Genomic DNA, 12797 nt, shown 5'->3' on the forward strand with positions numbered 1-12797 from the left:
ATTACCGTAAAAAGTTTGTAAAGAGATGAATAGTTCTTGTTTTGTTCTCGTTTTTTCTTTTCTTTTAGTTAAAATCATTTGCTGAAACATTTGTAGAAAATTCCCAATTTGTTCGATTTTGATGCTATTTTCCCCAATCGAATGGGTACCGGTACCAGTACCAGTGGGTAGAAAAAAATCGCTGAGCTCCCATCTGAGAACCGTTGAGCGTACACAGTGTATGAACAGGCTGCTATATAAATATGGTATTATTATCATTGTGTCTACAAACTGGAATCTATACTAGTCTACATAAGGATATGCATTACAACTTAAGAATTATATGTCATGTGTGGATTTTGAATGTCGGCCTGGATAGCTCAGTGGTTAGAGCACCTGACTAGTAATGCAGGGGTCCCGGGTTTGATTCCCGTCCAGCCAAAGACTTTTTCCTCTCTCCTATACTACATTTGGTGCCGTTGACCACCCCTGAATTTGCAAGTTGGCCTGCCAGGGGTGAAATGAACCTGAGTTGATATTGGAAGACAATTATAAAAAGAGAAATATTATAATTGATCTTAAGGAGGGAGGAATGTAGTAATTAGGACTATACGGACCGTGGATATCGGCCTGCATAGCTCAGTGGTTAGAGCGCCTGACTAGTAATGCAGGGGTCCCGGGTTCGATTCCCGGTCCAACCAAAGATTTTCTCCTCTCTCCTATACTACAATACATTCCTACATAAACCTTTAGACTCCTATATTGCCCCACGCTAATGGGTGATGGTCACATTGGTGTACATAAATTTAAATTTCCTATAATCCTTTAATAGTCCTTAGTCCTTACTCCTAGAACACAATAAAGGCCAAACTTTCAAACAACATCTTGAACATTTATATCAAATGCCATATTAGATCTATACCCCAGTGGTTCTTGAGAAAAAGATTTTCAATATTATGAATTCTATTTAAATCCTTGACCCCCTTTTAATATTCCATCATTCTCCCTAACAGACAGCCGTGGCCTCCCCACACCCCCAGTTGGTTGAGTGTTTTTTAAGAAAGTAATTTTTCTCCATTCGTGGTCTATATCCCCTTTTTGGGTAGAAAAAAGTACACACATAGGTCCCACCCCCTTTCAATATTGCTTGGATCCGCCACTGGTGTAAACGCACTCCGTCAGCATGGTCAGGCGAAGTAAAGGTTGACAATCCCATACATTTGTTTTATGTGTAGCGGTCAGCCGGGTTCGATCGCCGGTGGCCAGTTAGCTCAATTGGTAGAGATTCAGGGGGCCCGGGTTCGAATCCCGGTCGCAGTCTGGTCACAGGAGTAGGCAATTTTATCAATAAAGTAGAATTATATGAGAAATGGGCATAAATACTACCACTAAGCTTCGCGAAGCTCAGTGGTAGTATTTATGCCCATTTCTCATACATTTCAACTTTATTGATAAAATTGCCGACTCCTGTGTTTTTACTAAGTTAGTAAGTACCTGCAAATATCCCTAAAATGAACTCAGAACTGTTCTTCACGACGCGGCATCCATTTTTGTTTTCACAGCAAGTGTCTTCTGCTTCATAAAGAAAGACAACTCTGGTAGATTTTTAGGATAGTTGGTAAAATGGGTAGTAAAAACCGGGCCGGGCCGGGTCAGATCACCTTCGTAATCCGAATTTTTAGTTTTCTTCGTTGGTATGTCACTGTTTCTTTTGAAGCTTACGGAATATATTCTCAATGATACATTTAGTCTTGGAGAGAGTTGTATTTCTTGAAAACAAAATCATTGGCGAATCCAGAAAATTCTCTCAAAAGTGGAGGTGAATCAAAGACCGCAAAATAGCAATTGCTAAAAAAAAAATGGTTGATAATGTTAAATAAAACCCACCCACTAGATCCGCCACTGTAAATTATGTAGTGCTCAGCTAAAAATTATCATTACAAAATATCAGCGAACATCTATCATATCTTCGATTTCCCACTCCACACATTTATTAGATTGTCAGAATATTTGTAGTGTGAGGGTAGTGACAGGCCCTCACCACAGTTAGAATACCTCCCATATACCCGTAACGTAGCAGAAAATTGCGGAATCGCTCCAAAACGATTTTAAACTTATCAAAGAATAAACGCGTACATTTAAAGTTAAATTTATATACAACTAACCTCATTGGTAATTTGTAAGTCCTTAACACTGTAAAAAAATCGTATAATAATATTGAAAACTCAACATTTTGAAATGTCACTTTTCTCGATTCGAACTGACTGCCATTTTACCGGAAACTGCCATCGGAACACCCTGCTGTTTTCCAAAAACGAACGCTTACCTAATTTGCAAATAAGAACGGCCCACTACCATATAAGGCATTGGTGGGAAAAAAACCGGTTTATACACATGGCGTGGAGACAGAAAGTTGACGATCTGAGCACTGCGTCTTTACCCCTTTACCCCTAAGTCTTTCTGTAAAACATCTTTCACAGTTCTGTCAATCCTAACCATTTAGAAGTCAGACTTTTCTTGTTTCCAGGTTTTTTTGGAACATGAAAAAGTTTTCCCACAGCTTATGCAATTGTTGGATTCCATTTTGATTATGAGATCATATAAACCATTAAAGGAAATTAGGAATGTTGATGGCTTCATCCGTACCCGCCATTTTCTGAAGCATCACTGTTTTCCCATAATTCCTGCATGCCTCAGTGCACTCTGGTTAGTTTTCTTTATCAATGAAATCAAATTTCAGCAAAAGTTTATATAGGGAGAATATTACTTCAATCCCATGTTACAATATTTAGTTAACATATATTTCTCGATTTCTAACGTTTATTTCAAACTTTAAATTCATTTTCATGTCAAATAACGAAGTAGTAAAGATCGTAGTAGCATTTTCCGTAAAAGGTTATGGGCGCACTTGTTTCAGAAATCCGGGCGACGACCCGGTTCACATTTATCACATGACATAATGACCCGGTCGGTCTCGCTGAAACAAGTGAGAATTCAACCGGAAAATGGCTGCCATTATCGGTAGTGTAGCTGCGATGAATGATTTTCTCGCAAGTGACGAGGAAGACGACGACCTAGACGATATTTTTGCCATTTCAGGAGCATGTGTAATGTATGTTAGATCAACAAATGTACTTATTACTTTTCTGACTACCCCTGTACTGTTATATACACAAAGTATATTGTAATGTTATTAAAACACATCCATTTGCATGCGGTTTGAAATTCAGTTTATCCCCTCCATAGCCATTGCAGCGAGAGTTGTTTGGGAAGCAATCAGACGGGGGGGGGGGGGGGGGGGCACAGCCAAAAGAAGGCTTACAGACATTAAAATTTATTACCGAAGGGGCAAACTGTATATTAGTTGTTTTCTATTGTATACAAATGTATTGGCCAAATTACACAGACCTATTTTATTAAAAAAAAAAATCTATATGTACATACGGAAGCATATTAGTCATTAGAGCCGCATCAGTATCTATTTTTAGTTTGTTATAACAAAGTATTAATGTGCTTCCGTATGTACACCTTTACAGACTTTGTGTCAAGGACAGTTGAGCCATGGGTCACCTTACCTGGACAATATTAATAATTGTGTAAAGAATTTTGTTAATTTACATGTACCATTAAACTGAAGTTCACATTCCTCAAAATTCTTGAGTAAGAGGTTAATAAAACTTCTGGTATATTAACCACATCATCAGGTATATCCTTGCAATTTCTTTTGGATATTTGATTAAACTTATCCTTCTTTTTTTCAGTGCAAGAGATGACCGGATTAGTGCAAGAGATACTATGAGACAACAATCAGAACTACCTGCCAGACTCTTTTAAACGTTTTTTCAAGATAAACAGGGAAACTCTTGAACTTTTGTGTAGAAATCTTGCTCTTCATCCAGCATTAAGTACACGTACTGTTTCTGGTGAAAGACCCTCAATTCCATTAGAGAAAAAATTCTAATGACTGTAAGGTATCTGGCTTCTCAAGAAACTATTTGCGAACTAAGTGACCGCTTTGGTGTAAGTGAACATTGTGTACTTAAGAACAAAAGCATGTTATAAGGGCTGTGATTGATACTTTTTTCAACAAATGCATAAAATGGCCAGATGTAAAAGATTTTCCCAACATTACAAGGGAATTTGATGACATGGGAGCATATCATTTTCCTGGTGTGATTGGAGCCATTGATGGTTGCCATATACCAATTGAAGCACCATTACAGAATGCCAATTCATATTACAATAGGAAAAAGTTTCACTCGATAATACTTCAGGCAGTTTGTAAACATGACTTACAGTTTACAGATATTAATGTTGGCTGGCCCGGGAGGGTACATGATGCCAAAGTACTCAAAAATTCTACTCTCTGGGAATCTGGATTTGAAAAATGTGCACATGGACAGTACCATATTTTAGGAGATGCAGCGTATCCCCTGAAGCAGTGGCTCCTTACGCCTTACCGAGATACTGGCCATATGAACCGCCAACAATTGCGCTACAACTTGCAGTTGTCCTCAAAAAGACAAGTTATTGAGCGTGCATTTGCATTATTAAAAAGGCGCTTTAGAAGACTAAAGTATCTCAACATCAAAAGTGAAATGAATATGTGTAAAACTGTAGTTTGTACTTGCATACTTCACAATATATGCATTTTACAGAATGACAGGTTGGATGACATTATAAATGAGGATTCCGATGATGAAGATGGTCAAGGACATGTAAATGTTTATCCATGGCTTCAGAATGATGCCCAGGGAGCACTTAAAAGACTACAAATTACAAACAGAATGTAGATAATGTAACTTGTGTAAAAGACCATGTTCATTCTGCTCTTGTTATATATATATATATGTACATCTCTAAATGGTCTATATATCTATTTTCTTATATATTAGAACAAATGCATTAGCAATAAACATTTTTTTTTATCATTTATTGTATTCATCAACAAGAACAAAAATTATCAACAGAAAAAAAAATGTTATCAACATAAACAAAAATAGTCATCAACATAAGAAAAAATAACTGATTCCATATCATCCTGATATGGGTATCATAAAGATTTATTTTGTAAGGCTCATGTATATGTATGCAATTGCCTCTAATCAGGTAACAATACAAACATTTCCATGGATCACGACGGACACAGACCAATTGCAACAAATGACCCGAGTTTACTCGGGTGACCTAACAATAGGGTCAAAACATTGTTCCGAAACTTAATTTGAGATACAAAATTATAAGACTTCATAAGTGATTGAAACCTTAAGGTAAAAAATCCGGATATGAAACCCAAAGCAGGTAAAAGAAAAATAAAGTTTTCTACTGTCTGTAGTTACTGTACATTAACTTATTAAAGTAAATCTCAGTAATATCATTTCTTTGCCAACTCTTTCAAAACTTCTATGAGAGAGTTGGCAGTGGCAAGCTTTTCCTGGTGTCGTTCTGCCTTTTCTTCTCTTCTTTCCATTAGGTCTTTTAACATCACTTGCAAAATCTCTGCTGATCTTTTAGGTGGGACTTTCTTTTTCACTGAATGGCAAAGATAATTAAATTTAAGATTTTTAGTACTTGATATGATAAAAGAGGCATTTTCACCTATTTAGTATTTCACATGAGTATGGGAGAATTATATGAAAGGTGAAGATAACGAACAGAGATCAATCTCATAACTCCCACAAGCAATACGAAATAGAGAGGTGTGCAAACACAGACCCATGGGATCAGGTGCCTAAGAGGAGTAAGCATCCCCTGTCCACCAGTCATACCCGTCGTGAGCCATATGATGTTTTTATGTGAAATACGGCATACAATGTAAAATACATGTAAATTTACCTGGTACAGGCTCTATTTCATCAGATGACGAATCATTAGCAGGTGACCTTTTTCTTGAATTTCCTGAATCCAGGACTGCTTTGGGTTTCATATCCGGGATTTTTTCAAAAACATCAAAATCATCCTCATTTTCATCAGAAGCTGGTGACTCGCCAGAAGTGTTATTTTTTTTCTTTTGCCGATCATATTTTGATTTCAGACCCTTTATTTTGAGTCTGCACTGTTCTGCTGAGAAATGGTATCCTTCTTTGTTCACATCACTGGCCACCCTTTGACATTTGTTTTTGACCAATTTTGAAGAGCTCTCTATTTCATGAAAGACCCTCTTCAGCAGTTTTATGCTCTGCACATCCCACGTTGCATCTAAAATGTGAAAGACCTGTGTGTTTCAGGATGTACTTAAAAAACATTTGATAAGTCAATAGTCATAAACTCGTACCTGTATTAATACATGTATCATTTATAATAAATCAACCAAAGGTGTATAGAGTCCACCTGATACCATACATTGAACATTATTAGCATGAATGTCATGTTTTATGATTATAGTACTGAACTGAAAACAGCATGTTGAATTTTCTCAGCATAATGTAGACCCTTTAATTAAACAAAAGATGATTAACGATCAAGAGTCCTGATGCGCAGAAATAAGAGACAACTATGGAGCGCCAAATTAACATAAACTCAAATAATTGAAAATATCTTCAATTATTTGAGTTTATATTAATTTGGCGCTCTATAGACAACAGCCATACAAAATAACATGATCTTCATTACAAAGTATATATTTAGGACATGAATTAAATTACCTTAATGAAGGTGTGACATTAACCTTCATCAAATGGTCATTGAGCTCAGGGTTATATGACAGATCAGCATGTTATTCATAACTGTACTATATAATTATTGTATATATATATATATATATATATATATATATATATATATATATATATGAGTAAAATTGCACAAAATATTCATGGTATAGGTAATAAGTAGAAAAAATATATCAAACGATGACTAAGTGCACATGATCCACATTTAATTAAATGTGGATCATGTGTACTTAGTCATCATTGGATATTATATACATATATATATATATATATATATATATATATATATATATATATATATTGGTATATGAAACATGATTTCACATACTTGTATCTTCCTCCTGTACTGCTGAAGGACCAGGCAATGGTGGTGCTGAAGGACCAGGCAATGGTGGTGCTGAAGGAGAAGGCAATGGTGGTGACTGTCTTGCAGATGACAGTGTGGGTGGAAATAAGAGTTCATTTACGATAATTTCTTTTACCTTTGAATCTGTCAAAGTTAAGACTATATACAGAACCAAAAACAATAATAAAAGAAAAATTAAACTGAAAATTTAAGATTATTCAACACATGGGTGACTTCATTTAATATTTTATTTATTCCTTAACAGCAAATTTAAATGAACAGTTAAGTGTATGCATTATAAGACATCCCTTAAAATTAAAATGTTATTAGATGTTACATTGTGATAAATACATATTTCTATATAATATATCTAATTATACATGTACATGTTGCATCTTTTATACTCAAATTAGTCATAGTGTTAAAATAAATATGAACAAAAGATTCTGAAGTTGGATACCACTATCTATTTCAAACTTAGATGCATTCTTGGTATATGTATAATATAAAGACATCAAAGAAACATACAATCCATATTACATGTACCTATTTCCTTGGACATCAGCATATTTGCAACTTCTCGAGTACATGAAATTTTAGTAGCAACACCATTTCTTGTGACAGTAACAGATATAACCTTTGATGTAGACATCTAAAATAATTTAAATTTTGTATTATGTATGTGTTTTTGACAACAGGTATGGCTATTAAACAAATTAAATTAGCATTAGTGAACTACCAGCTGGTATTAAAAATATTTGACTATCTTTAAATTGTGGTATATGTAATAATGTTTAGAACAAACTACATAATTATATGTATTCAAATTCAATTTTGCCTCAAAAGAATTGTTAACTCTACTGAAGTGAATATCAAATTAATGTGAATATTAAATTAATATTCACTGGTCAGTACTTTAAAATACCTTAGTTTTTTGCACATGCACACTTTTCACACAATGTTCCAGCGAGTTCCCTGGTTAGGAAGAGTTCAAGTTCGTATTCGGCACAACTGGCATGAAAGCAAAAACTACACTCTGGACAACGCAGGTAGATTCTGAAACACAAATATCACAATGACACAACAGGAGCTTTTCAATAAACATTTGCAATTTATCATTGTGGAATTCATAGGCGGCTCAAGGAATTTGTGAAAAGGGGGGGGGGGGATAGCACATGATCTTTTAAGTACATTTCACAATCTCCACTCCTATCTCATTTACATCCTTTGCTTGTGTACATAACATCATAGGGGGAGATCTTGAGATAGTTTTCCACATGAAAATATTTAGTTTATTTACTACTTATTTCAATACTCAGATCTGAAGTTAAATGATACACTGGTTCTGATAAATTTGAATGATGCAATTTGATGCAAGTATCCACCTTTCATATAATTTTGACTAAAAAAAAACCTCGTTAAAATTGAATAACTCTTACACATTTGGTCCGCAAAGGGGGGGGGGGGGGGTCACCGACACCCCCGTTTCCGCCCTTGGAATTGGACCATACCACTCATAGGGAAATTGAACCTTATATATCTAATTTACATAATCATTGCATCCTATTTTTTTCAAAATTTTATTTTATTTTCACCTGTAATCTCCGTCTATATAGATTTCGGTTTTTTTGGAATTTTCTTGTGCTTCTAATGATGCTAGAGAATGGAGTGGAGCTCTTTGGTGACAAATACAACAAGTCCAGCGATCTAGTCGTCTTTCAACATCCATCTATCAAAATATAAAAACAAAAGTTATGCATATTTTTAGAGCACATATGCAAAACACATAAACATGTAATAAATTGCTGCTATTCTCCATATCTTCTTTATAATTACATGTATGGTAGTAGATCTAGTCAGTTTTCTAATTATTTGTTCACCAAAATCACATACTTAGTTGTAACATCAACAAAAATATAGTGTTGGTCGTTTAAAAGTAAACAAAACTACCAGAAAAAGTTACCCATTATCTCACAACCGAATATTAATAGAAAATTAAACTATTTCAGTTAATAAAAATGGATATTTTACGAGCAAGAAAACTTTTACCTCCGTTTTCGGCCATTTTGTTTTCCATGTGCCCGCTCGTATTTTTTCGGGCAATCCGGGCTACTTTCTGATCGCCCGGCGGCTCAAAAATATTTGAAACAAGTGACTTACCCGCTTCCGGAAGTACCAACCGGCTTGACCCGGCTTATGAAACAAGTGCGCCCATTATCTCCATATTTGGAACGTCATTAATGTTCAGTATTTCACGCTGTGCGCATACGCAATGACAAGTTCCGGTAAAATGGAAGGTGTTAGCAGCGAAATTCAAACTCGTGGGTTTACATTCTCAAATTCAACTAATTAAAATGGATTTAACGGCAAGTGGGTCGTTAAGGTAACTTTCCAAATGCATATGAGTGATGTGTTACATAATTTTACCGAAACATGCACTGTGTGCAATTTTCATTTTGCTACATTGCAGGTATATAGGACGCATTCTATCGTTAAATCGGGTCCGTAGGACATTATCATTTTAACGATAGAACATTCTATCTATGTGAGGGTATTCTATAAGAGTTACTTCCCTTTATTTAAGGTAGCTCCATTCTCATGTGACTTATGAATATTAATGGTTAAAAGTGGAAAAACTTTATTAATTTCCACTCAATATAGTTTAATTTGATTAATAACCAAAGAAAATGGATATGTTGCCACCTTTTTAAAGATGTCAGACATACAAAAACAAAAGCATACATCAACATCAGAAAGTCACACATTTTCGTCAAACAGAATAATAAAAATAGATAAAAACTTGTTGAAGTGACAAAATTTAAATATCAAACAGTTTTAAAAAACTGCTAATTCACAAATATGTATAGATTAACTGTGGATATTAGGGAAACCAATGTATAATAGGCATCCAGTAGAGGAAATTCCAGCATAGGATTTATTGCCCTTGACAATATTTTTAAAATCATAAATAATTGTTTATCTATGGAAAATATAAACTTTTTCAGTGTTGATGGTTTACCAGATTTTTTATTATATCCAGTGAATAAAATTCCTCAGACAGATATATTTCTATCATGCAGATTATTCATTAAGATTTTTGCAAAAACCTATGACACCACATGATGATCGATCTACCTTAAATCTTATGCGGGATTGTAGCACAGGGGCAGATCCAGGAATTGCGGTTACGGGGAGAGGTAGTTTATTAGACAGGGGGTCTTGGGACCGCCTTGAGGCCCCTGATGGGTCCAGGGCACAGCCTTGGTGGGGGTACACGGGGCGAAGCCTCCGGAAGCTTCTGGGTTTTACAGATTTTATAGGGCTTGAAATATGTCTTCTATTTAGTCATTTATACTATTTTCTATCATTTTTAATAAGGTGCAATTAATGAAATGACGCAAATTTTAATAGGAAAAAAAATAAGTTCTCCCAATAAAGTAATTCAAGAAGAAAAAAAGAAGATTTTTTTCATTTATTTCTCCGGTAGTGATTGCTTCTTTTGTCGTTTAGTATATTTATCTAAACAAGATACCGATTTACCTTAAAATTGACAATTTTAGGGGAGGACGGCTGCGTCCCCCTTAAATCCGCCACTGTAAGACCCGGCTGGTCGGGGATTCTAGAGTGAGTTAACAACTTACTTCAGGACGGTCTAGACGTATTTCGGGGACTGCCAGGGCTAAATTCAATCTAATTAAGATCAGATCCTAGGATACGCTAAAAATCGCTATAATACTTACGCAGATTAAACGGCGCGGATCTAAGAAGTCTGATTTTAATTAGATTGGGGCTAAATTCAGAATTATACAGCTTTTAAATAGTAAATATCACACTCCCTTGGACTTATTATGATACTGTTTCATACCTTGCTAATTAATTTGTAAATACCTGTAATTTTAATAAGAATATATTATTTATTCTTAAACACTGAAACTCTCGTTATTCTTTTTGAACATGGAGATACACGGGAATACTGAAAATCCCGTTACAGTAGATCCACGCCACAATTTTTTACGCTTTGGCTGTAAGGTTGATTTGAACGAACTTTTTTCGCAATACTCAGATACAAAATAAGCCACAGGAAGACAAGCAGAATTCTATCTAAAACCGTTGAACATAGTCCCCCCAACCCCCCAACCCCCAACCCCCGCTATTTAATTTGTAAATGACAAATGATATGCATACATACATTTTAATACTAAGTCTACCCCATGCTCGTGCTGTGATTTTGCCTTTCTTCAAATGCTAAAAACGATTTTTTATTCAAAACGTGAAAAACATATCTTCAAAAGTGACAAGATTTTTTTGGCAATAAATCATAATCATGTGAAAATATTTTTGTGTGTTAATTTTTCATCTCTTTGTTTATTCAGTCAGAGTTCTGTTATTTCAATCAGCGCCGGGTGGCTTTAGTGCAGACAGATCTCAAGTACACTAGATTTGACAATAGGTATTTTGGGCCTTCAGAAAATCGATAATACTGCAATTTGTATATTAGATGGGTGTTTGACATTTAAAGATGGCATTATCGTCTTGAAAATAAAACCCTCACGTGCTATCATTGAACACGTGGTACACTATTATGCGTATCGTTGTCAATAACAACTTCTATATCACAACGAGACTGATATTCACGTGGTCTATGTACTTTAAATACGATGACGGATGTAAAAGGGTGGCTGCGCAACCATCCCCTCCCCCTAAAAATTTAGAATTTAAGGTAAATTGTGGTCTCTAGGTTAGAAAAATGTAAACGATAAAAGAAATATTAATTTCCTACACTCTCCAAAAGGTAAATGACAAAATGTTTTGATTTATTGACTTACTTTTATTGGAAGAACTTAATTTTTTCCCCAAACCCTTAAAATTTCCGTCATTTATTAATTTCACCTTGTTAAGATGACAGACAATAGTAAAGATGACTACATAGGACATATTTCAAGCCCTATAAAATCTTTAAAATCCAAGAGCTTCCGGGGACTTTGTCTCCCCGACCCCCACCAGGGCATACTGGAGGCTTCACGGCGGCTCCCACACCGCATGCCTTTAGAGGTACATTGTAGAGCGTTCGCCCCGCATGCGGAAGGTCGGGGTTCGAATCCCGGCTGCGACAGACCTAAGGCTTTATTTCAAACAGTTATTGACAGTTTCATCTCCAGTCGCTCGTTATCAGGTGTGAATGTCACGGGTCCTCGGAAATGACCTTGAAAACACATGTCTCGTGTCACAGTAGGTGTGGCACGCTAAAGAACCCTCACAGCTCAATGACCGTAAGCGCCGATCATCAGTGGCGGATTTAAGCGGGGGCGCAGCCGGTGTAGAAGCAAATTTTGACTCCCATAGAATAATGACTGGGGGTCATTTTTCGAGAAAAACTGGATAATTTTGTAGAAAGAAGACCCAGGGGTCATTATTTTGCGTGTCATACCTGAAAAATAATTACCCCCGTAGAAAAATGACCCCCTCTTTTTCTTATTTTAAAGAAGTTGATATGGGTTTTCAGGTAATTATTTACCCAGAGTTATCGTTCCTGCTGCTCCTCTTATCAAATTTATTCCTTGTGTAAATTTTTGTTCACGATTAATAAAATAAAAGTAAGAACTTGTTCATTGAATTTGAGGAAAACCCACTGTAGGTTCCATGATTAATTACAAATGGAAAAAACTCGCATATTTCACGGATGGATCCAGGGGATTTTCAAAAAGGGGTTCTACAATCAATTTTAGTTTTCAAAAGGGGAGTTCCATTCTCAAAATGTGTTACTTTTACCTCATTAAGCAACATTTTGTAACGATAAGCAG

General features: G+C 35.6%; 1 protein-coding gene and 1 pseudogene across 3 annotated transcripts; one reads left to right on the plus strand and one right to left on the minus strand.

The window, feature by feature from the left end:
- The first annotated feature begins 2921 nt into the window (after positions 1-2921).
- Positions 2922-4910, plus strand: LOC125683925 (putative nuclease HARBI1; annotated as a pseudogene).
- LOC125652565 (uncharacterized) lies at positions 4894-9210 on the minus strand. 3 transcript variants are annotated; one of them, XM_056152540.1, is made up of 7 exons: positions 9157-9210; positions 8592-8725; positions 7922-8052; positions 7543-7648; positions 6979-7140; positions 5815-6177; positions 4894-5511 (listed from the first exon to the last, which is right to left on the minus strand). In XM_056152540.1, exons 4-7 carry the CDS (start codon positions 7646-7648, stop codon positions 5354-5356), a joined length of 789 nt encoding a protein of 262 aa, XP_056008515.1. In that variant the 5' UTR covers positions 7922-8052; positions 8592-8725; positions 9157-9210; the 3' UTR covers positions 4894-5353. The 3 variants fall into 3 exon arrangements, with proteins under 3 accessions (XP_056008515.1, XP_056008516.1, XP_056008514.1); XM_056152541.1 differs by having other exon boundaries at positions 9046-9208; XM_056152539.1 differs by having other exon boundaries at positions 8592-9208.
- Between the last annotated feature and the right edge of the window lie 3587 nt (positions 9211-12797).

The sequence above is a fragment of the Ostrea edulis genome, unplaced genomic scaffold (assembly GCF_947568905.1).
Source record: "Ostrea edulis unplaced genomic scaffold, xbOstEdul1.1 scaffold_97, whole genome shotgun sequence".
NCBI classification, from domain to species: domain Eukaryota; kingdom Metazoa; phylum Mollusca; class Bivalvia; order Ostreida; family Ostreidae; genus Ostrea; species Ostrea edulis.

Coding starts and splice junctions, on each gene's coding strand:
- LOC125652565 (XM_056152540.1), bottom strand. CDS start 7,648: ATGTCTACATCAAAGGTTATATCTGTTACTGTCACAAGAAATGGTGTT. Junction 6,178..6,978: donor AGTACAGGAGGAAGATACAA/GTATGTGAAATC, acceptor TTCACATTTTAG/ATGCAACGTGGGATGTGCAG. Junction 5,512..5,814: donor TGAAATAGAGCCTGTACCAG/GTAAATTTACAT, acceptor TTTGCCATTCAG/TGAAAAAGAAAGTCCCACCT.